The 24,601-nt window shown below is 43.0% G+C and overlaps 1 protein-coding gene across 7 annotated transcripts in view; it reads right to left on the reverse strand.

Moving 5' to 3' along the window:
• The window catches only part of MLLT3 (MLLT3 super elongation complex subunit), a 146,398-nt gene that overhangs the window by 10,632 nt on the left and 111,165 nt on the right, over positions 1–24,601 (reverse strand). For all 7 annotated transcript variants that reach the window (XM_079959448.1, XM_079959446.1, XM_079959447.1 and 4 more), the window contains 4 exons: positions 10,334–10,412; positions 5,567–5,699; positions 2,029–2,125; positions 548–619 (listed from right to left, as the gene is read on the reverse strand). In XM_079959448.1, coding sequence (XP_079815574.1) covers positions 548–619; positions 2,029–2,125; positions 5,567–5,699; positions 10,334–10,412 — 381 coding nt within the window. The remainder of the gene's footprint in view (positions 1–547; positions 620–2,028; positions 2,126–5,566; positions 5,700–10,333; positions 10,413–24,601) is intronic.

Genomic DNA, 24,601 nt, shown 5'->3' on the forward strand with positions numbered 1-24,601 from the left:
GATCTACAATAAAACCATGATACTAACAATAATATGTAGCTAACTGCTAAAAAAACCTCAGCAGGATATGGGCAAATTAAAACTCATCTTAAACTGTTGCGAACAAATTGTAAGGTGTACCTCTTAGGAAGCGCATTGCATTCCAGAACCACAGTGCTACGGCCAAACACCCCCTTTCTTTTGTTGTTACATAGCATACTTCTGGTGTGTTGGGCAAATGCAGGCACTCTGGTGTGGAAAAAGATGCTCCTTCACATATTTGGATTCTAAGCCTTTTAGGGTGTATAAGATTACCTGTACCTTGAACTGGGCCTGAAATTGAACTATTCGACTTCACTTCATTTAAGAGAACAATATATACATAATAAGTAATTAAAATGTAGAATAAACTGTGCAATATAGGGATACTAAAATATTGAGTAACCAAAAAACACTTCATTAAGGCATGTGCCAACCAGTGTTTCTTATATACTGAAAGATCCAATACTTTTTACAGATTTGAGAAAGATTATGAAACATGATTCAAATACTGTTTCTTTTCATTTACCTTATCACAATCGCCATTCTTAATCTGTTTATCAGATTTACTCTGCTTTATAGGACTCTTCACTTCTAGAATCTAGAAAATAAGAGTAAATATTTAAGGGCATCATAGGGCTAGGACTGAGGATCACTAGAAATTCCACAACCAATTATCTCAATGGTTTAAGGATGTTCAGCAGCCAAATTATCTAACCTACATATTTTTTCTGTGAACCGCTCTGAGTTCTTAGGATGAAGGGAAGTATTTAAGTTTAATAAATAAAATAAAATAATTAAAGCCTGGTGTTCCTTCGAAGCATGACGCCCTCTTCAAGCAGATAGCATACGAGGGGGGGGGGCTATTTAGAGTTCACTTGCACTGTTCAAATGATACAACTGGAAGCAAAAGCCCTACACCTAACTCAACATTTTCTATTCTCAAAGGCCAGTTAGAAGCAGAATTATATGAAGTGAATATGTACATATTTTAAAGCTCTTGACCACATGCACATCCCAGGGATCATCACAGTTGGTGATTCTTTTATGTTTTTATAGCTTGGTCAGAGGGACGTGGCTGGCACTGTGGGTTAAACCACAGAGCCTAGGACTTGCCGATCAGAAGGTCGGCGGTTCGAATCCCCGCGACGGGGTGAGCTCCTGTTGCTCGGTCCCTGCTCCTGCCAACCTAGCAGTTCGAAAACACCTCAAAGTGCAAGTAGATAAATAGGTACCACTCCAGCGCGAAGGTAAACGGCGTTTCCGTGCACTGCTGTGGTTCGCCAGAAGCAGCTTAGTCATGCTGGCCACATGACATGGAAGCTGTACGCCGGCTCCCTTGGCCAATAAAGCGAGATGAGCGCGCAACCTCAGAGTCGGTCATGACTGGACCTAATGGTCAGGGGTCCCTTTACCTTTAGCTTGGTCAGAATTCATGGTAGCCGTATGCAGAACTTTACAAGCAGTTTTATTATTAACGATTTGTACAATAATTGCATCGCAGCAAATTTCTGAAGGTTGTTCGTATGACCACAGTGCTAGTGTTTAACTCTTCACCAAATTAACAGTCATCATTAGAGGGGGAAAGCTGCTGCACACCTTCTCGTATATGTTTCAATAATATTACCAAGCATTTGTCACAGAATCGTTGAGTGGGAAGGGACCAAAGGACCATCTAGTCCAGTGTTTCCCAACCTTGGGCCTCCAGATGTTTTTGGCCTACAACTCCCATCATCCCTAGCTAGCAAGACCAGTGGTCAGGGATGATGGGAATTGTAGTTCAAAAACAGCTGGAGGCCCAAGGTTGGGAAATGCAGGAATCTCTGCTTAAGCACCCACACCCATGATGTATAAGACAGAAGTAATAGTTTCTCTCTGTTTTTGTCACACAGGACACTTTCTCTGTTTTACACTGACCAAATGGCTCCCAAAGCAGAAGGACAAGAGAGAAAATATCCACTGGGAAAATAAAGTGATTGTGGCTGCAGCAGTCATGCCACAAAACAGTACCTGGTTATTGTTGGTTTTTAATAAAGGTGGGGGTTCGTGGCGGAGGGGTGAAGATGCTGAACTGCTGTCGCTGTCGCTTCCATCGCTCAGACTAACCCTGAGAAGGGAAAGGGAAAGGAATAATAAATTTATTAAGATGTGCCACATAAAGGAAATTTTCCATGGCTTATAACTGACATCACAGCCCTAACAATTGGCTTTCAAAAAGCAAGTTTGTGGGAGAAGTTGAAAAATAAGTGGCAGCAATGTTAACAGATTAGGAACAAAAAGCCCAAGTAAGAGATAAGCCCAAATAAGAGCCCAAATAAGAGAAACCCAATTAAGATCGATGCTTTCCAACTTTCAATAACTTGATGATCCCAAAGGTGAACCCAACTCTTTTCTGTTTGTGAACACATTCTGAATAAAAAGTCTGCAAAACTGCAATATTCAGCTGCAGTTTTCTTGAAATGGTATCTTAATTATACATAGCTAAAACTGCTTCTGATAGTCAAGGTGAACTATTAACATGTGATGCAATGTGGCCACCAGTACCAAACAACTAGAAGAAGAAGAAGAAGAAGAAGAAGAAGAAGAAGAAGAAGAAGAAGAAGAAGAAGAAGCAGCAGCAGCATAAAATACACTTTGATCAGGATATCAACTTCTGGGAAAAAGGGTTCCCCACCTATTTTGGAGCAGAACATACAGCACCCCAATAGCAAATCTAAAAAATAACAGCCGCTCAGAATTTTCCAACTTGCTTGAAATTCTAAATGTTGCCTTGTATACAAGTTGTAATTACTTGCAAGTTCTTGATATTCCAAGCCTGAATTTTCACAGGTCAGAAACGAACACCCCCTTTCCCCAGGCGAGTCCTGCTTCCTGGTTCCTCTGTTACTTCTTCACCCTGGGTATTCCTATTTAAATGTATTTTCGTCAAAATCTATATGGGTTTGTACTAACCCACCATGGCATCCATCTGATTTCTCGAATTCTCAACCAAGAGCAGTAGGCAGGCATTCTTGCTTTCAAGCTAATGTTGGAAGTTGTAATGCTATGGTCCAATAAACTACACACACACACACACACGTTGAGAGTTGAGGCCTGACTAACAAGAAGACAAACATGACGTACTCATTAAGAGAGTAGCATATCTCAAAACAGAAGACAGGCACTTCTTCAACTTTTCCTCCACTTAAAATTCTTTATTTTATTAAGCATAATTATACCTCACATACACAAAAAAGTCCTTAGAGTAGCTTCAGCTCCTTTTACTCGACCCTATAATACAGCTCAGCACTGATTATAGGGCACCTTATTACCCCTCTCAAATGCCCTCATCTAATCATACAGGCAGAAGGCTCATAGCTTTTCAATATGTATCTCAAAATGAAACCAACATACAGGGTTGGAGGAAGGTCTATTTTCTTCGCAGTTTAGATGTTGTCACTTGTATGGACACACACGGACACTGAAGAAGACAGAATGCCATGTCCCTTTCAACACAGCTCCCATGTCTCTTCCACGTATTGTAATCGGAGGACACAAAAGTACAGCACCATTTCAGAAGCAAGATAATCATCATTTTACTCAAGGCTGAGGAGAAATACCATGCCTATATGACTGACTATGTTGTGTGAAAAGGAGCTAGATGTTGTGAACGCTTGAGTGTCAGATGAATGCTGCTGGGAGCCTGACAGCATCCTGAAACACATCTGTAAAATTCAATATACATTCACTTCATCTTCCCTATTAACAAGCCTTCACATATCATACGAGAGAAGAAATTTTTGGAAAACCATTCATACATGTTTCATTCAAGGTTTTTTTTTTCCAGCTGGAACTCACTGGAACTTCTGCCCCTCTCAGGTGGGCGCCATTGCCATTATAAGAGAACAAGGGAGGCGTTCAGGGTGACTTCCGGCACCCCTTTTTCTAGAAATCAATCAATCAATCTTTATCATGGTCCAGAGACCCAACAAATTGTTACAAAGCAATGCACAATTCAGACAGCCTACCTCCAGGTTAAACAAGCATTTTGTTCAGAATATAGGGATCATTGGTTCTTGCAACCACCGATACTTCTCCACTGCTAATGTTCTAGCGTCTGTCCGGTCTTCCAATAGGAACCTGACATAGTGAGCCTCTGCTTTTCCCGGGAAAGGTACCAGCAAGGGTAATATCAGTCCAGCCCTGGCTTGCTCATATTTTGCACAGTGCAGCAAAATATGTTTTGAGTACACAAGCAAAGTCTGATTTTTCTAGAAAAATAGCACTGGTTTCATCTGCTGTGTAATGATGCTTATGTCGCGCTGGAGGCGAGGGGATTCCCTGGGCTTGGGTTCACTCAGACCCAGGAAGTGAACTGCAACTTGCCTGCCTATTTGGCCAATAGCGAGCAGCCCCACCCCTTCGCTTAAAGAAAGTAGATTTCAAAGGGGGGCGGGCGCTGAGTATTTTTCCCTCCTGAAAAGCGGGTGGTAGGCCAAATAAGTTTGGGAGCCTCTGTTCTATGCAATGCTACAGCATTTATTCAAAAAGCCACACACACACCCCGGGTCATAAAAACCAACCTCCCTACAACTTCATATGTTTGAAAGGCAGTAATCAAAGGCAGTACATCAAAAAAATGAAGATCATGGCCACTGGTCCCATCACCTCCTGGCAAATAGAAGGGGAAGAAATGGAGGCAGTGAGAGGTTTTACTTTCTTGGGCTCCATGATCACTGCAGATGGTGACAGCAGTCACGAAATTAAAAGACGCCTGCTTCTTGGGAGGAAAGCAATGACAAACCTAGACAGCATCTTCAAAAGCAGAGACATCACCTTGCCAACAAAGGTCCGTGTAGTTAAAGCTATGGTTTTCCCAGTAGTGATGTATGGAAGTGAGAGCTGGACCATCAAGAAGGCTGATCACCAAAGAATTGATGCTTTTGAATTCTGGTGCTGGAGGAGACTCTTGAGAGTCCCATGGACTGCAAGAAGATCCAACCTCTCCATTCTTAAGGAAATCAGCCCTGAGTGCTCACTGGAAGGACAGATCCTGAAGCTGAGGCTCCAATACTTTGGCCACCTCATGAGAAGAGAAGACTCCCTGGAAAAGACCCTGATGCTGGGAAAGATGGAGGGCACAAGGAGAAGGGGACGACAGAGGACGAGATGGTTGGATAGTGTTCTCGAAGCTACCAGCATGAGTTTGCCCAAACTGCGGGAGGCAGTGGAAGACAGGAGTGCCTGGCATGCTCTGGTCCATGGGGTCATGAAGAGTCGAACACGACTAAACAACTAAACAACAACAACACCACTCAAAATATTAACACACACCCCATAATTCTTATGTTGTAAAAAAAGTGTTCTGCTTCTTTTCTATGGGCAGATTCTGCCCCCTTCCTAACACCCCCAGTTTCTTAGATAATTTCTCTGCATTTTGTGTTTCCCCGCGTGGACTTTTGTTTCAGCCTATCCTTTATCTGCATTTAAAAACAGAGTTCCCTGCCTTTGACACAAGCGTGGCACATTCAAATAGTCTGGAATGTATTTATTTTATTGCAACCCTCACCTGCGGCCCCTGCTTCCTCCATGAGTATTTACAGGTCTCTCCATCTCAGAGTCATTGTCATTCTCGTCTGCTTCGTCAGATTCATCTTCATTATCATCAGAATGCAGATCTTTCATTATAGACCTCAAAGGACCTGGGGGACAAAAACAAAAGGCAACACAAATCAGCCGCGGGAGTTTGCATTCAACTCTGCCTATTGTTCAGCTTTTCAACAAAACAAGTCCTAACACAGTTTTTAAGACGAGGGCAATGAAGACTTGGACATTAAAGGAAAGACATAATGTGCAAGGGGGCTTATGCAGCAAGCGCTTAAACAAAAGCAAATTTATTCAAAGACCAGTTGACTTAAAACAGGATTATTTCTGCCAACAATGAGATTTATGTTTAAGTGTTTGCAGAATTAGTCTTGGAATGTTAAGTAAAGCAAGTTGGCTTTCTGAACAACAGAACAGAGATTAAAAACAAAAAACAAAACAAAACCCAAAAGTATTATTTGGGCATCCTATACCTGACAAGATCTAAGACACACTACTAGTAATAGTACATTTTGTTAGGTTAATCCGTGTATTGAAAGTCATAGTCTAATAAATCATTGTGATTGCAACTTGTTCCGGCCAAAGCATTCTTTGTCTGCCTGTTTTTGATCTACTTAGATTTAGCTGTCTTCTTTATTCGAAGGTCAATGTCAGGTCAAGCAAGCTCTTTTGCTAGCCTTCATATGTATAAAGTGTGTCTATGCCCCAGAAACAGAGGCCTATCTTTTTCATGGAACTGAACAGAAATGCTGAGCCTGCTTCATGAGTGAGAAAAGTTTTAGAGCTAGGTTCTCATAATTTTGAATTTTTATTATTTTTATGTTGTTGTTATACAAAAGAATATGGACTTTAGCATATCTGAAAACAGTAGCTCTTTTTATAATTATTTTTATTAGAATTTTCAATCATACAATTTCCACAAATAAACACCCGCCAATAAAATAATACATCGACTTCCCTTCTTCAAGTTTCCCATTTTTACTACATCTTCTATTCCAACCAATCAATTTCCCCTCCTTTTCGTATTGCCTCAAACATAATTACAGTTGTACCTTGGAAGTCGAACGGAATCCGTTCCGGAAGTCTATTCGACTTCCAAAACGTTCAGAAACCAAAGTGCGGCTTCTGATTGGCTTCAGGAAGCTCCCGCAGCCAATCAGAAGCCACGGAAGCCCCATCAGGCGTTCGGGTTCCAAGGAATGTTCGCAAACCGGAACACTCACTTTTGGATATGCAGTGTTCGGGATCCAAGGTACGACTGTATACTGTTGTATTTATATTAATCCTGCTAGCGTTTCCACTTGCTTAGAATTATTTCCCAGATGCTCCACAGAAACTTTCCAGTAGCTCTTTATTTATTAAATTTATGTTTCACCCTTCCTCCCAAAGGAGACTAGGCTGGCTGCCAAGAGAGTTCATCTTGGGTGGGGGGGGGGAGAGGTGGAAAGAGTTGATTTACATTTTTCAAATATAAAATCTGAAAATAAATAGTTCACCCAGTGACTAACATAGCGGTAAAATCCAAGGATCTTATAGAACTTTGAAGACTAACGCATTTCATTATGGGACATAGTGGCCGATTTGTTTGGGAGCCGAAGCGTTCAGCTTCCAAGGTACGACTGTATTTTCAACGACTAATATTGAACTTTGAAAACAGAACATTCTGTATTGGCAAGATTCAGTTTCAAAGGTTTCTAACCCAAAAGGATATTATTTGTTGGGTTCTTTCATTCCTGATGTAAACTAAGCAAAAGACACTGGGAATGCTGTTCCCAGCTACAATATTGGTCTAATATTAATACTAAACAAACAGACAGACAAAAACCCAGCCTGTTCTCCCCCCCCCCCCCAGTTGTCTCAATGGACATCCATCATAGTCATGGTTTTGAAACAAGATTTTTGCTTTTTAAAAATAGACATGATTTTTTTAAAAATAAAAAATCTGGTTTTTAAAGGTAATTTAATCTAACTAGCACCGGGATTTGAGGCAATCACACCACCATATCAGTCTACAAAACTTATGGGGGCAATGCTGATGAAATTGTTTGTGACACTGTAATGTATCACTGCACAGATGTACAGATCTTGATATACTCCCTTTTAAACAGGGACCTGCTAGCAAAGGAAGTAGTATGATTAGGCTTCTTACAACCGTTACAAACAAAAATATACATTTGAGGAAACTTACAAATCCACAGAAAATGAGCTAAATGTTTCTTGGAAAGGGATTGGATATCACTTTTAATATTTCCTGCATTTAAAGCAGCTTGTTAATAAAATACACATTGTGCCATTTATAATAAAAACAGCTCAATGGGAACTCTCTCAGATATTTACATGTACACTGCTTAGGGCAGGGTCTCCTGGCGGATATAAATTCTGACTTTCTTAGAACTGAATAGCGATTAACTCCAAAGCCAAAGTCAATAAAGTCTAAGAAATCTGTTGTAGTCTTTTAAAATTAAATTTTGGTGGCTGAAAGAAGTCTTATTGGTTTATGTTTACTGGTAATCTTAAGGTTGCAAAAGCAAGAGAGCAACAACTCTTTTGGGTGTTGTTAGTAGAAGAGCTTCTGTTTTTCCCAAAGAAATCTATTGGCTGTGTGTAAATGACATGAGAAACCATGGTTTATTATGACCGAATGAGCCTAGGCAACCTTCCCCCTCTCCATGTCCAGTTAGGCAGAAGCTATCATTTCTGTTTTTGATCAAGTGTACCATTCAAACTTGAAAAACAGCAGTTAATCTGAACCGTTGTTTCATCAAACCATGGTTAACATAGTTAAGATTAACTACAGTTTAGGGTTTGGAAATACTTCTAAACTATGGTTAGTAGGAACCAGAGCTTCTTTTTTTCTTTGGGTGTGCCAGAGGCCAAAAGATAGCCTAGATCAGGGGTGGTCAGCCTGGTCCCTACCGCTCACTAGTGGGCATTTTAGGATTCCAGGTGAGCGGTAGGGGGTTCTACGGCACAAGCTGAATCCTCCTTCCATCGAGCACTAGTGGGCGGTAAGGAAATTTTACCATCAAGAAAGATGCATTAGTGGGCAGTAGGCATAAAAAGGTTGATTACCCCTTGCCTAGATCATGGGAAATCAGCTTAGCAAAGCCCCAAGCTCATGCGATAGGGAGACACTTGCAAATGGAGTGCAATATGCAAAATGCATCTTAATTCTGATATTTCATTTTAGGATCTCAATAAGCTTCTTGTTTATGCGGTTAGGTATTTTGAATTCATTGTTACAAGCATGCCCATGGAATGAATGGGTTAGACAGCCAACTAAATGAATGTTTAGGAAACTTCCAGAGAAAAGGAGATGGCTGAATGGAACCAAATTCCTTCATAGTGAACAATGAAAACAAACAATAAACATGAAGAGAAAAATATTACTGACTTGTGAGTCAGTGTTGTGTAGCGGCTAGCATGTCAGCCAAGCAATGGGGAGGCCAAAATTCAAATTGCTGCTCAGCCATGAAGGACATGGAGTTATCCAGTGTGTATATCTCAGACTAACCTAACCTCTAGGGCTGGGCAATATCTGGTCTTCAACACTGTGATATATCAGTAGCTAAATGCCACAATATGGTGATATATCGCCACGTCTGGAATGTATATGGGCTGCTTCTTCTTCCCCACCTTAAGGGAGGAAGAAGAAGCTGAGATACATTGCCCAGCCCTACTGAGCAAGCCCCCCTACCGCTCCGACTGGGGTGGAGACTTCCTTAAACTGCTTGGCTGGGGGGCAGGAAGCCTCTCGCCCCCCCAGCTGAGCAAGCCCTGATACCATTCTGGCTCATGCGAGCCGGAGGGTGGGGGGCTCCTTCAACGGCACAGGCAGACAGTCTGAGAATTTGCTCTTCCGAAACCTTCTCAGGCTCTGCCTGCCTCCGCCTTTTCCATCTGCAGGCTATTTGAGCTGGTGCAATGCATTGTTCTGCCCGGACACTGAGGTCCAGTGCCGAGGGCCTTCTGGCGGTTCCCTCGCTGCGAGAAGCCAAGTTACAGGGAACCAGGCAGAGGGCCTTCTCGGTAGTGGCGCCCGCCCTGTGGAACGCCCTCCCAGATGTCAAAGAGAAAAACAACTACCAAACTACTAAAGGCAGCCTTGTTTAGGGAAGCTTTTAATGTTTAATAGGTTATTGTATTTTAGTGTTTTGTTGGAAGCCGCCCAGAGTGGATGGGGGGACCCAGCCAGATGGGCGGGGAATAAATAATAAAATTTTATTATTATTATTATTATTATTATTATTATTATTATTATTATTATTATTCCAACTCAAATTATCTGAAACCGCTATCGTGATCTGAACACCACCCCAGTTTCAGACCATTTATCAATATATCGGCCATCTCTACGTACCTCGCAGGGTTGTTGCAAGGAAAAAGTAGGGGTGCAGATAGAACGATATACACTGCCCTGAGCTCCCCAGAGGATGAACATATAGGGTGGCACCCAACAAAGGATTTCCGCTTGTGCAATGGACCGGTCCCCTTCCCCCCCTCTTCCTGCGCACCCTCCAATCTGATCCAGATTGGGTGAAGGGAACCCACGGAACAGATTTAGGGGTTGCGTGGGGAGAGGAAGTTCTGCTGTGCAGCGCAAAGTCACTGTGCTAGCCAAAGCGCTCCACTGGATACCGCTCACAATAAAAGGTAAAGGAATGCAGCCTTGAAATGCCACATGCTCCACTGCCTGGCTTTCATGCTACGGTCAAGTGCGTTCTATCGGTACCTTGTTGTCGACTGTTCTGAGACGGCGTGAAACTGGAGCTGGAGCTGGAGCTTGAACTGGCAGGACTGGGTTGCTCAGACTTCAGGGAAGAATTGCGGGAGGGGAGGAGAAAGCACACAAGTAAAACATGAAGACAAAAGATTGGTACATTCATTTCTGCCACACCTCCCCACGACCACCACCAAAACGCTTAAATAATTAACAATTTACTTTGCAGAAAGAGAGTCTCAAATGAGATCTGCAGCCGTGTGGCCTCCCCTGCGGGCAAAGCTTTTCTTCCTATGCCAGTGTGTTGAGAAATGCAAAGTGTTAAACGGTTTTGAAAACAATGGGCACACTGTTCTAGATGGAAGACCTATGCGCACAGAGTAAATGGCCACAGAGCTCGTAAGAATAAGAAATGCACGTATTTCTCAGGCAGCAGGGCGGGCTTCGAAACCGTAGGTGTGTCAAAAGGGAAATGGTAGCAATGGCTAAAACAAGCACAGCACGCGTTTTTATGGCAATGTGAATAATAAACACTTAACCCCCCCCCCCCCAGCTTCCAATCAGGTCTGTAATAAACTTAGATTTATTCAAAACGAAGATGACCTTAACAGTATTAGGAGTCTTGTTCAGGCATCTGCCAGTTGTTCAGGCCCTTTTGGAGGGAGCAGCTGGAGGATGGGAAGAGAAAAAGGAACACCTTTTCTTTACCTTTTAGCACAGCCAGGAAGACCTCAGAGGTCTGGCAAACGACCTCTGCCTGTTACCCTGGACCTGCAAGCAGGATGCTGAGCACAAGAGCCCTCTCCCCAACTGGTTTCAGCAGCATACGGCCTCCAGCTGCGAAGGCAGAGAGCACAGCCTCTGTCACTCACGCCCAGCAGCTACTGAAAGTCTTATCCACTGATAGCAATGTTATCTCTGGCTCTATTCTAAGGCTTCAATTTTGAACACAGTGAAAGCTAGAAAGGACCCCAGCAATGTGTTTGGGAGATATCTTTGTCGCCAGATAGTGCTTCAGCAAGTTCTGGTCATTTCTGGCCTGCTAAGAACTACCCTAAGATCAAACCTATCCATTCTGAAGGAAATCAGCCCTGAGTGCTCACTGGAAGGACAGGTCCTGAAGCTGAGGCTCCAAGACTTTGGTCACCTCGTGAGAAGAGAAGACTCCCTGGAAAAGACCCTGATGCTGGGAAAGATGGAGGGCACAAGGAGAAGGGGACGACAGAGGACGAGATGGTTGGACAGTGTTCTCCAAGCTACTAACAGGAGTTTGACCAAACTGCAGGAACCAGTGGAAGACAGGAGTGCCTGGCGTGCTCTGATCCACGGGGTCACGAAGAGTCGGACATGACTAAATGACTAAACAACAACAAGAAGAAGAAGAACTGCCCTGCAATGACCACGTTGTTCTCCGCTGGAACGAAAGCTTGCCCCAGTGCGGCACCAGCAGTAAGCTATGCAGAACGGTTCAGCTTTTGTCCTGGCTCGCAAAGACAGGTTCGGGATATCCATAGGTAAAACCCCCCTGCCCAATTAATAAGATACTAAAATCCTTGACAAAACACAGCACCAATAATATCTGGCCTCTGTAAAATCCGGCGCTAACTTGCACATTCATGCGTTCAGCTTGCATAAGCCCAACAGTTGCTCTTCTGCCGTAAATCAATCTATTGTTGCCGTCCCTAACAAGGAGGCAGATTTACAGCCTTTTAAAACCTTGCCTCACAATCAAAAAGATTGTGAGTAAGTTAATGGAACATCTCTCTTTTTCTGAGGGTGCTGGGGGGGTGGGGCGGGAGTTAACATCTGTTCCTCTCAGACGAATGACATCTGTAGTTCTCACAGCTGGGAATCGGAGGAGCACAAAAATTATACACTCTGCACACTGTGGGATTTGTGCCCTTTTCGGTCGGGGTGTAGCTCTTCCCAGAGTACTCCTTGCACCAATGTATAGGAATAGGGTCTACTCTCCAGCCTTCTCCAACCTAGAGCCCTCCAGATGTTTTGGAGCAATCAGCTGGCTGGCGCAAGTTGTAATCCAAAACATCTGGAAAAACCCCGGGTTGAGGAAAGCTGGCCGACACACAGAGACTCCTACGTATGTAAGCCCAGTCTGACTCCACAAACACTGGGAAAAGATTGCATGGGCTGTTTCCATTCAGACTGGATTCACTCTGCATTGGACTGAGCCAACATTTTAGGGAGGGGGTGTGTGATATTCTCCTCCCCCCCCCCCCCGTGGCCAAACTCTGCTTGAAGGCTTTGGTGAATAGAGCGCAAGCATTTCAAAACGAAGAACTAAATGGGACTGGCTGCGCTTGCTGTAGCCTATTATTGATCCATTGTCTCCTCTCTTGTGTTTTGCAACGATCCCCCACCGGGAAGGAAGGGAGTTCAGAGGAGCTGGTGGGCAGGCACTTGCAGGGGGACGGAAAAACATGAAATAAAAGAAAATGCCCAGCAAGATGTACAACATGTGGTCGATATGTGTACAGAAACATAGCCAACAAATAGGGACTGTATCAATGGGGTGGTCAGTAGTGGAGTGGTCAACAGTCCAGACCCTCCCCTGCCCTTAACTAGATTTTCCCCGTTACAGGTAGGTAGCCGTGTCGGTCTGCTGTAGTCGAAACAAAATTTTAAAAATCCTTCCAGTAGCACCTTAGAGACCAACTAAGTTTGTTATTGGTATGAGCTTTCGTGTGCATGCATAATTCTTCAGATACACAGTGTGCATGCACACAAAAGCTCATACCAATAACAAACTTAGTTGGTCTCTAAGGTGCTACTGGGAGGATTTTTTTTTAGATTTTCCTCCTCCTCCTTTCTCTCTCTGATTTTCTCCACTTCTCTCTTAAGCTTCCTGCTTTAAGTTTCTTGTTTTCCTTGGCTTCATGCCCTCCTTTTTCTGCAGTCTTACCCAGTTGATTCGGAAATGGTGAACAATGCAGAAATAAAACATTGGCTCTAAACGGATGTTTCTAGCACCAGTTATTACCAATAGGTAGCATGAACCAGAGGCAGAAAACTTAAACGATGAGGACAGGATATGCAAGGCCCTTTAGCTTGAATAATTCCACTAAATCACAGCCTAGGACCCTTGTACCTACGGGACCGCCTCTCCCGGTATGCCCCACGGAGGACCTCAAGGGCCATAAATAGCAACACCCTAGAGGTCCCGGGCTCTAAGAAAGTTAGATTAGCCTCAACCAGAGCCAGGGCCTTTTCAACTCTGGCTCCGGCCTGGTGGAACGCTCTGCCTCATGAGACCAGGATCTGATTTCTTTCCGCAGGGCCTGTAAGACAGAGTTGTTCCGCCTGGCCTTTGGCTTGGAGACAATTTGATCCCCCCCCTTTCTTTTTCCCTTTCTCCTCCTGTGATGAGGCTGCATTTTAATGTTTCAATGTTGCATTTTAATCTTGTTTTTAAATTGTATTCATTCAACTTGTTTTTATTATTGCTTGCTAGCTGCCCTGAGCCCGGCCTTGGCTGGGGAGAGCGGGGTATAAATAAAAATTATTATTATTATTATTATTATTATTATTATTATTATTATTATTATTCTACCTTGCAACCCTTTTCATAGGCAGGTCTTCCCATTTTTAACTGTTACATAGCAGGCAGGATTTAATGATTACATCTTGCCCTAGAATGGAAACAAAGCAAACTACTGTCCCTCTCTTATGCATGGAGTTACCCAACACTTATGCAACTTTGAAATGGTTAAATGAATGACAGCCAGCTTCACCGGACATCTGGGGCGCTTGGTGGTAATGCAGCCTAGTACTTAATGAATCAGTGGCCATCACTGGTTTTGAATTCAAAGGTCCTTGAACAGTGTTTGTCAAATTAAACCATCTGATGTATGGGAATGTGGCATGGACTTTCAAATGATACACTGTAGGACTCTTTAAATGGAACAAGACAAACACTAGCTGCTTATGCATGCAATCCCTAATGAATATTTGTCTTTCAAAATCCAAGCAGATCAAAAAGGTATTAATAAATCAGGCAAGGCTACCAAGTGCAGAAAATGTTTTCTTTGGCTGAAATTCTGGTGTTTTTCTTGCAGCAGTTTTCTGCCGCTGAGGTTCACTGCCAAAGCAAACTTTGCAAAGGAAGTTGTCTAAAATACATTTTTACACACACACACAAACCACGTGTTTGCGTATCTACTCTAGTAGGCTTCCTACGCTAACATATCATCTACCCTTTCACATGGTGATTAAATATGATCTTGATATCCCAATGTTTATCAGGGGACACCAACACAACGAGTGGTCTCTTTGGAAAAATCAGGAAATAAAGTTTGGCTATGATAATTAACACAAGTGCACTGTCAACCATTCAAAGAAACTTTATACAATGTAAAGAGCTGCAAACTAAAATACACACAAACAATGCTCCACTTTTTGGTCATGTTGTTAAAGGAGAATTGGGGTTTTGCAGTAGATAAGTTAATAATGTGTGAGTGCCCTATTGCTAGCCCATTATTGCAAGCACTAACTAAAATTAGGTGACAAAAAAACCAATAGTTTTTACTATTTTGTTTTTTCTAAATGCCACTTCATGCCATTAAAATAATTTCATTCCAAAACTGCGTTCAAAATCTCAGCTATTCTAGTAGCTATCCATTATCCTCAGCTATGTGAAGAATTTTCTTCTACAGCATTAGGGTATCAGTTGTCAACACTTCAGCTAAAACGTTTGCACCCATATAATGGAGTGTGTTATCATCTTGTTAAAACTTCCTCTCCAGATTTATATATATATTTAATGGTATTTTAAAGCAGTCTCTGATCAGAAATATTTATTTCGTATACCAGCCTTCTCCCATGCTCTAGAAGACCGACACAATTTTATCTTTCAAAAGGACACTTACCACTTCCTCCCAACTGAAGTGTGTTAGAAGCTCAGATATGTAAGTTAGGCACCAAATGGCTCATTAAACTGGGATTACAGTTACCAAAACCAAATGCCTAGTTGCCGTTTTGGGGCCAGACGGCTCGAAAATCGAAATTTTTCGATACAAATTTTTGGTTCCTGAAATTTATTCTGCTTGTGCAGATATCACAGATAGAACTCTACAGGATGTGTTGCTGGTGTGTGAAAACAGTCTGGATCCAAGGAGCGCCAGACAGGCACCTCCAGATGGGGGAGACGTCAGGTCCCATCCTGGTACCTGGGCATCTTCACTTGGTTGCAAGTGGCTGGTAGCCTGGTGCAAAATGCACCTGGCAAATTTTGAACGCTGAAGCTGAGTCTACTTGCCTACTAAGGTTGGCTAGTTGAACCAGTCCTCACAAAAGGCTCTATCTAAGGCAGAGAAATCAATTGCAAAGTCTTCTGTGGCAACATGTTACAGTGGTGCCCCGCAAGACGAACGCCTCGCAAGACGGAAAACCCGCTAGACGAAAGTGTTTTCTGTTTTGGAGGCGCTTCGCAAAGCGAATTTCCCTATGGGCTTGCTTCGCAAGACGAAATGTCTTGCGAGTTCCTGCGGGTTTCCCCCCCTTTCCCCCCCTTTTCCTAAGCCGCTAAACCGCTTATCAGCTGATCCGCTGATAAGCCGGTTATCAGCTGATCCGCTAAAAGCTGCTAATAGCGCTAATCCGCTGTCAATGGGCTTGCTTCGCAAGACGAAAAAACCGCTATACGAAGAGCCTCACGGAACGGATTAATTTCGTCTTGCGAGGCACCACTGTATTTGGCTAAATCCTTCTCATATCTCTACCCTATTCACTTCTCCTCACTCAACAGACTTGGAAAACTACTTTCCCTATTTGGCAACGGGTTGTAGAGTTATCCAATTCCACTTTTACATCCATCAAAAATTATTTACTCTGTTGAATTTATCTAAATGCTGCCAGCATTTTCAGCTGTACACAGTCATTTTCCATACTCAATAAATGTTTTCCAATCTTCTTTAAATGTATGTTCTTCTTGCTCTCTTATTCTATATGTTAAATCTGCAAGTTGTGCATATTCTGTCAATTTAAGTTACCAATCCTGTTTAATTGAGACCTCACTCATTTTCCATTTTGGGGCTAACAAAACATGGGCCACAGTTGTTGCATACATAAATAACCTTTTCTGACACCTGGGAATTCCAGTCTGGGTTATCCCCAACAAAAAGGACTCAGGTTATTTTTTTGGAAAATCGTTTTGAACATTTTTTTCAATTCATTATAAATACTTTCCCAAAAGGCTTTTACCTTTTTACATGTCTATCACATGTAGAAGAATGTTCCTTCTACTTCTTTACATTTCCAACACATATCTGATTCTGTTTTATAAATCTTAGCCAACCTAAAGGTAAAGGGACCCCTGACCGTTAGGTCCAGTCGCGGACGACTCTGGGGTTGCGGCGCTCATCTCGCTTTATTGGCCGAGGGAGCCTGCGTACAGCTTCTGGGTCATGTGGCCAGCAGGACTAAGCCTCTGCGAACCAGAGCAGCGCACAGAAACACTGTTTACCTTCCCACCGGAGCGGTACCTATTTATCTACTTGCACTTCATGCTTTCAAACTGCTAGGTTGGCAGGATCAGGGACTGAGCAATGGGAGCTCACCCGGTCACAGGGATTCGAACCACCGACCTTCTGATCGGCAAGTCCTAGGCTCTGTGGTTTAACCAACAGCGCCACCCGTGTCCAAACCTACTCGGAGTTAAATACCATCTATGAATCATTTTCAAATAATTCACTTTCAGTGAATAGCATGCTGTAAACTTCAGATCACTTTTTCTGGTATAGCTCTTTCCACGTGATTTTATATGCACCTTTCCAACTCACAATCAAGCAACCATGTTCACTGTTCTGAAAGATTCAGGTTTGTTTTCACCAGGATGAGAACATCTCTGACCAAGGGAACCAAGTTCCTTAAGATTCCAGGATTAAGCATAACATTTTATCAGCTCTGTCCATTGTCTACCCTGCTAGTACAATGCAGGCTTTTCATAATTTGGGTGGAGAGGGGAAGGAGGGGGGCAAATGAGCTTTAATTGCTGGTAGCCGATTAGGAGGAATTTTTTCATAACCAAGTTTCAACATATATGCCCTATTTACTCAGAATGCATGCTGAGCTCAGGTCATTTGTATTCTGCTTTTAAAAAAAAATAATCTGAAGCAATAGCTCATTTTCAACCATATGTGCTACATACGAACATAAACTCCTTTTAGGCATTGCTGTATAAGCTTCTGAACAGGAAGTTTTTGGAAATAAATTAATCTAATCAATTTCATGGGGAGCTTAGCTGCAATCCTTTGAAGCAAAAGGCACATATTTTAAAATGAAGGAAAAACAGCATACTTGGTGGCTCTACATAAAGAATTAAAAAGTCATAAAAACCTGGAGTGTTATCAATCTATTGCATACATTGTAACTGGAGCTGAAATTGCTCACTAAGGAATGGAACAATAATGTTCCAGTAAACAGATTTTCACTTGAAGCATAGACAGTGCAAATGGCATTGTGTGGCTCTCTCAGAGCCTACAATAACTCTCATTTGGGTATACATATAATAGAATATCTTATTGTTAGCAGTATGTTGGATAGTGAATTTGCAACAAACTAGTAGCCTTGAAATCATGAAGCCAGTCTCTACGCAAAACCTTAAAAGGATGGCTCTATCTTGACAAACGTCTTCATAAAAAAAAATCACTGCAATAGGAGCACAGATTATTCTATCCATATTGTTTTATTCCTGGGTATTGATATAATAGACACTAAAAGCAAGATATCAAAGCTTGTAAGCTCCTGAGAAGTTACTTCTTTCAAATGGAATCTCCAAGTCTCTTTTCTAGCAAAGGACGGCAGATTGAATGCTGGATAGTTGAGCTAAAGTGCAGAAAAGCTATTTTCACAAAGACTTTTTGTGCTGACATAGGCAAGACAGTTTTGCAGTTTAGCATGCCTACTTTATCTTCTCAGTTTCAAATCTAGTGCTTTCTTTCTAGTTAAAATGCATTTTTAAAATGAATCATGTTTTAATTCTATTTTGAACAAAACAGGATTTTATCTTACTAAGAAATTAACAGGACAGTCCTTCCCTAGGAGTTAAGTCTTACTGAAAAGAATGAGGCTTACTTATGAGTTGACTGTATAGAATTGCACTGAACACGAGGCCACCCCTGCCCCATGAATATTTTCATCTATAACCCCTCTTAATTGAATTCTTAAGTTTCAATGCCCAATAAAATAGACTGATGTTTGGGAAAATATATTAATTGTAAGTACTTCTACATTAGGACTACAAACTGGAACAAATGAAAGACTGTGGGATCAAATAAGCCCCAGATAAAGAAAACTGATGGGAGAAAGTACATAAATTCTATTTGAAAAAGACAAAAAGAAATAATTACCATAAAGGAAAGCTCAGATGGTATGTGATATCAGTATTGCAAAATAAGAATTATCCTGCAGGGACTCAGGTGTATTGGCTATTAGAATTTTTCTTGGTGGGGCTATTTTAACTTAAAAGGTAAAGGGACCCCCCTGACCTAATGGTACAGTTGCGAACAACTCTGGGGTTGGGGTGCTCATCTCACTTTACTGGCCGAGGGAGCCAGCGTACAGCTTCCGGCTCATGGTGGCCAGCATGACTAAGCCACTTCTGGCGAACCAGAGCAGTGCACGGAAACACCATTTACCTTCCCGCTAGAGCAGTACCTATTTATCTACTTGCACTTTGACATGCTTTCGAACTGCTAGGTTGGCAGGAGCAGGGACCGAGCAACGGGAGCTCACCCCGTGGCGGGGATTTGAACCGTCGACCTTCTGATCGGCAAGCCCTAGGCCCTGTGGTTTAGACCATAGCGCCACCCGCGTTCCAAATAAGGAAGGATCGTTGCAGGTTTTTAGCAATTGGTTTATGTGTTTATTTTAATTGTATAACTTTTTTATTTTTCATGTATGTAATTCTGCCCTGGGACTTTGAGAATGACTGATTATAAATATGGTGAGATGGCTATTGTGAAGATTGCATGGGAAGGGGAGAACTATGTGTGCCATAGTTTAAAAATGTGTCAGTGTGCTCTGGCAAAAAAAAAATGGGTTTGTTTTTGAAAAGCTCATATACTGCTCTTCCTTTTCACTTATAGGTAAAGGTAAAGGGACCCCTGACCATTAGGTCCAGTCGTGACCGACTCTGGGGTTGCGGCGCTCATCTCGCTTTATTGGCCGAGGGAGCCGGCGTACAGCTTCCAGGTCATGTGGCCAGCATGACTAAGCCGCTTCTGGCAAACCAGAGCAGTGCACGGAAACGCCATTTACCTTTTAATCCAGCAAAAATAGCAGTGAAGTTCAACTCCTGTGTGCTGACTACAGCTAGCATGATACAAGCAAAGCATTGTCGATTGGCAGCTACTCTTACGGTTAAAAATGGAAAGATAAAATGTGGGTACCTGGACTAATGGGTCAAGGAAAGGATACCTATTACTCAAGGGAAATGTTTCATTGGCAAAAGAGAATGTAAGGATGTTTTGTGGCTATGGCTTACCTTGGGGGGGGGGGAGAAGATTTCCCCACTGCATAGCATGACTTCATAACCTACACAAACGAAAAGGTCTTTCAACACCTTTGTAAACCATTTACAAAGATATGAAAGACTCTGAGAGGTATGGATAGTCTTGGTTATCAGTCCTGAAGAGTGACTGCCTATCGGCACACACAGAAATGAACTGTGCAGAAGTGATATTGGGCAATCTCAGGATGGAGAAGAAAAACCTATTCAAGAATGCAATTTTCGATCTAAAGAATACACCATTTCACGCTGAATATAAAAGTGAAACCACTACCTAAGCCTGCAGACCATAGAAGGGGCCCAATCCATGGCCAATTTAAGTACTACTCTTCTTTTTTGTTTTTAAAAAATATAGATTATCAGTGACTTTGCACATAAATACACAAAATGTTCAACAACTGTAATTCCTATGGTCTTAGGCAGTTCAAAATTATTGTGTATAGGTATGCCAACCAGGATAATATCTGAAAATAAATTGTAAGTACAAAATATACAATAAAATAAAAATAAAGGGGGAAAATAAGTCCCATCAACTATACTATTAAACTAAACCAAACTTCTACCCAACAAAGTTTCCTTATGTTTCAGGTATGTGTACAATGCTCTGTTCAGCATTCCATTAAGCTGCAGTGCTTTCGGAGGGCTGTGTTTAAGTATGCGGTGAAGCAATTAACATTGGTGGGAAGCTTGAATGCGGCTGGATTATGTTGCTTCGTTTTGTCATTTTGCCTTTTGTGAATAAAAATCAAAAATGACCAAGTAATTCATTCTTCTCACATTTCTGGATATGGTCAACTCACTATGAGTGTCAAATTTACACAGCATCTCTTGCAAGTACCGGCTGATGCAGTGAGAATCTGGCTGCAGTGATTAAAAGTGCTCAGCTTGTTAGTTTGACAGAGTGATTCTAGTTAATAACGGCATGACACATTCATGGAAACTACAGCAGAGGTTTTCAACGCATATTATCATCTTGAATTCAGCTGAAGGCAGACCTCCTTTTAATCAGAAACATAAAAAGACCACTTTACAATAACTTTCCCCCATCACTTATTCCAAAATGGAAAGCTATTATTCAAGCTCCACATGAGCTCCTATTTCGTTATGACTATATTTCACTCAGTTATCTGCTAAAAAATATCACACCTTGCCTTCAGGCTTTGGCAGAAGGGAAAGGTATTCAGTTAATAAGGGCCTGGAGGTTTTACAAGACAAAGAGAGTCAGGTCAGAATAGTCTACTAAAAATTTATAACAGACAAATTATTAGATCTTTGGCTAGAACCATAGCTGCATTTTATAGTTAATTAAACAGACACTAATGGTGCAACTTTCAAAAACTATTTTTGGAATCTGAAGAAGTGTGCATACAAATGAAAGCTCATACCAATAACAAACTTAGTTGGTCTCTAAGGTGCTACTGGAAGGAATTTAAAAAATAAATAAATATGCAAGCCATTAATTCAGCAGAAGCCCAGGTGACTGCCACAACAGATCTTTCAGCAAGAAAATATACATAAAAACATAAATTAAATATAAAAACATAGATTTAAAATATACAAAAAAATAGAATAAACTAGGGGCTACTTAAACCTCTGCTTGCTTCACTTACCAATCCTGCCCACTCCATCCCTAAACCTCCCTCCCCCAACACCCAATTTAACCCCACACAACCCTCCCCTTTTCCACTGCATGCTGTAGCTAATCAGGCTGAAGAGGTGGCCCAGCTGCAGCAGCACTGCAAGAAAGAGGTCAGAAGCAGCTGGAGATTATGAGGCCAGCCGGCCACTGCCTCTAACTGGTTTCCCCTTTCCCATGCTGTTCCTCCTCGCAGGCTGACTCTTCATCCTCATCAGCGGCAAAAGGAGAGGATTCCCCCAGTTGGCTGAGGAACAGGGTGACCAGCAGTGGTACCTGCTAGCCAGGGGACCTAAGTGCTGGGGGCAGAGGCCCCAGAGCTGGCAGGCAGCAGCCAACAAAGCAAGCAGGTTACTGGGGGCAGAGGCTGCTGCAGCCTATTCAGGATCTACCTCCCCACAGATCAGCTGGGCCACCCATCCACATTGACTCTTGTCACATTGTAGTTCACACTGCCACCTCTCTGTGGCAAAGCAAACTGCAGCATGACAACATGCTTATACTTTTATTATAGGTATAGATAGATAACTTCCATCTATCATCTATGGTCTATCTTTAGTGAAGGAAATACTTTTCTGAACAATTTGCATTTATACAATGCGATACGATATGATAATCTTTATTGTCATTGTCCCATACAGAACGAAGAAATTGAAAATCTATACCAGACATTCATACAGTCCATGATCAGCAAATGTATCATCAATGTTGCTATAGGTACACATGCAATCTAAGGCAACAAAGATTCTTATCTTATCTAGGGCATACGCAGAACACACACTGATTTCTTTGTGGATACTGAAACTCTGTACTGAGCACATTAAAAACATCAGTACTGTAATGTTTTTCCATTTCATTTTCCTCCTCCTAATTTAACACAAACAGGGCTTTATCCAATAATGTCTCAACAGCACAAGGACTTCTGTCTGTGCAACAGGACTTCATCTCCCATTCTTCTCGTGCCTCCCTCCCCAAAATCTATTCTGGGAGCTCCCACATCTTGCAGAGGAGATTTGGGGTGTGCGCAGGGAAAGGAAGTTCCATTGCACCGGCAGAACTCTTGCAGCAAGATAACTTCATTGGCCACAACCTGCAATTTCCTTGATTATTCTCTTTGGATTGTCCTCACCACACATCTAAATGTGTATTTGGTGCATTTGGTTCACATCCCAGTGAGCACAGAAACCCAAACCCTGGCCAGGAAGCAGAGGAATGATGGAGTGGCATAACCACTGCCACATCCAAAGCCTCCAATGGCAATGCTAGGCTGGTGCAAAAATTGGGACAGAAGGGGGGAACCCACCACCCAGGAGCTGGTGTGGCACTTAAGCGATGGCAATACAGCTTGGAATCCAGTCAAACCAGGCCAGTTCATCCCTGTCTGTCACTACCTTGGAATTTCTGCAGGCTATTCTGGTGGGATGTCCACACACACACCAACCCTTTGGGGTGGGTGAATTCCTTTGTGGATGAGTGACTGTGCAGCCAATGGCCAAAGGAACTGCTCTGGGTTGGGCAGAAGAAGATCTCTGCTCCATCCTTACGTACCTACATGGCGGATTGGGCCTCTAAGACTTCCATATGGATCCACAACCGGGACAGGGGACCTCAAGGATGGAGACCCAATGCAGACATGCAGGCCACCCTATCTGGCTCTTGGGATGCTCTGCAGATGAGACACTGTCCCAAGAAGCAGCTCTTACAAGCCCCACTGTGCTTGTCCCGGAGGGTTACCGGGCAGCGTGGTCAGAGTCCAGTCCGAGGTCAAGGGTATGGTATGGAGGCTGTCCATCAAGGCTGAAGCTGGGTCCAAGGCAAGGAGTCGGGTGGGGTCAGGAACTGGCAGAAGAGCAGGACAGGGTGCAGGCAGGAACAGGTTACCAACAATGTTGCTCCCGCAACCTGGGACTGGGGCTGGCTGGCTTTTATCTGCTCTGAGGCATAGGGCGGCCCTGGTCCACAGGTGACTCACCTCTCCTGGCCTGGAGGTGAGCACTCCTCCTGCGGGAACTTAGTTCCCTCCTCCTCTCCGCCCTGAGCCTCTGCAGCTCAGGAGACGCTGAAGGGTTACTGGACCCAGAGGCAACCTCAGCTTCCCCTGACGGGGCTGAGAGTGGAGCACCTGCAGGCAATGGGTCCTCCATCACCTCCAGAGCCAGAGCAGATTCAGCTGGTGTCTGCTCCTGAGGATCCGGCACAGGTGAGGACCCTTCAGGCTCAAGCCCCAGCCCCGGCTCAGCTGGGGACTCCTGTGCAGGCTGGGATTCCTCAGGTTCAGCCTCTGAATCTGATTCCCAGGCCATCACACCCACTTTGTATCCTCCTGGCTGGAATGAGTCCCTTGAACTCTGACAATCCTTCTTCTTTGCCAGGACAGAGAGTAAGGGAAGACGTGTGAGCGCGAAGAAACTAGCCTAGCGGAACAAAAGTAGCATTCACTTATTGCTCTGCTCACTTTTGCCTCGGTCCCCACCCATGTGGCACTTGAGCTGACAAAAGTTCCCTATCCTTATTTATTTATGACGCTCCTGACTTTCATTCTCCCTGCTCAGGGAGGTGTGTTGATAGAAAAGCAAGAAAACAGAACCCCGCTCCCCGTCTTCTCTCGGCCACAGTTATTTTCATAAGCCGCAGGTTCAGCCTGAAATAATCCATAAGGGGATCCGAGGTTTCAAATTTTCCACTTTACAAAACAGTTAGCCCCTTGTGTGAATACTGCAAGAACCACCACCACATTTTTTGATCAGGCAGACGGCGAAAACAAGGCCAAGCATTTTGTTATCATGCAGCTACATGGGGCAGTATAGGAAACTGGCGGACATTTTTTTTTTCATGAAATCAAACATCCTGTGATTGAAGTTTTGTACAGCTCTTTAAAAAAGATAAAGGCAGTGCTTTTAGAGTCTTAAGTGGACCAAGCTACTCTCCCACTGCCTCAACAGCCATAAATTTTACACCTTTCCTTCCCTCCCGCCCTTTGCCTTGTTCCTGTACAGACTTCAGATGAGAGCCAACAAAAGTCACAGCATGGAATTTAGACCTGCCTGAATACACAAGCTCTTCTGGATGGCTTTGCTAGCTCATATAAACGTTACTCGTACCTTAAAGGATCTACCACAGT

Source organism: Podarcis cretensis, assembly GCF_951804945.1.
Source record: "Podarcis cretensis genome assembly, chromosome: 17".
NCBI classification, from domain to species: domain Eukaryota; kingdom Metazoa; phylum Chordata; class Lepidosauria; order Squamata; family Lacertidae; genus Podarcis; species Podarcis cretensis.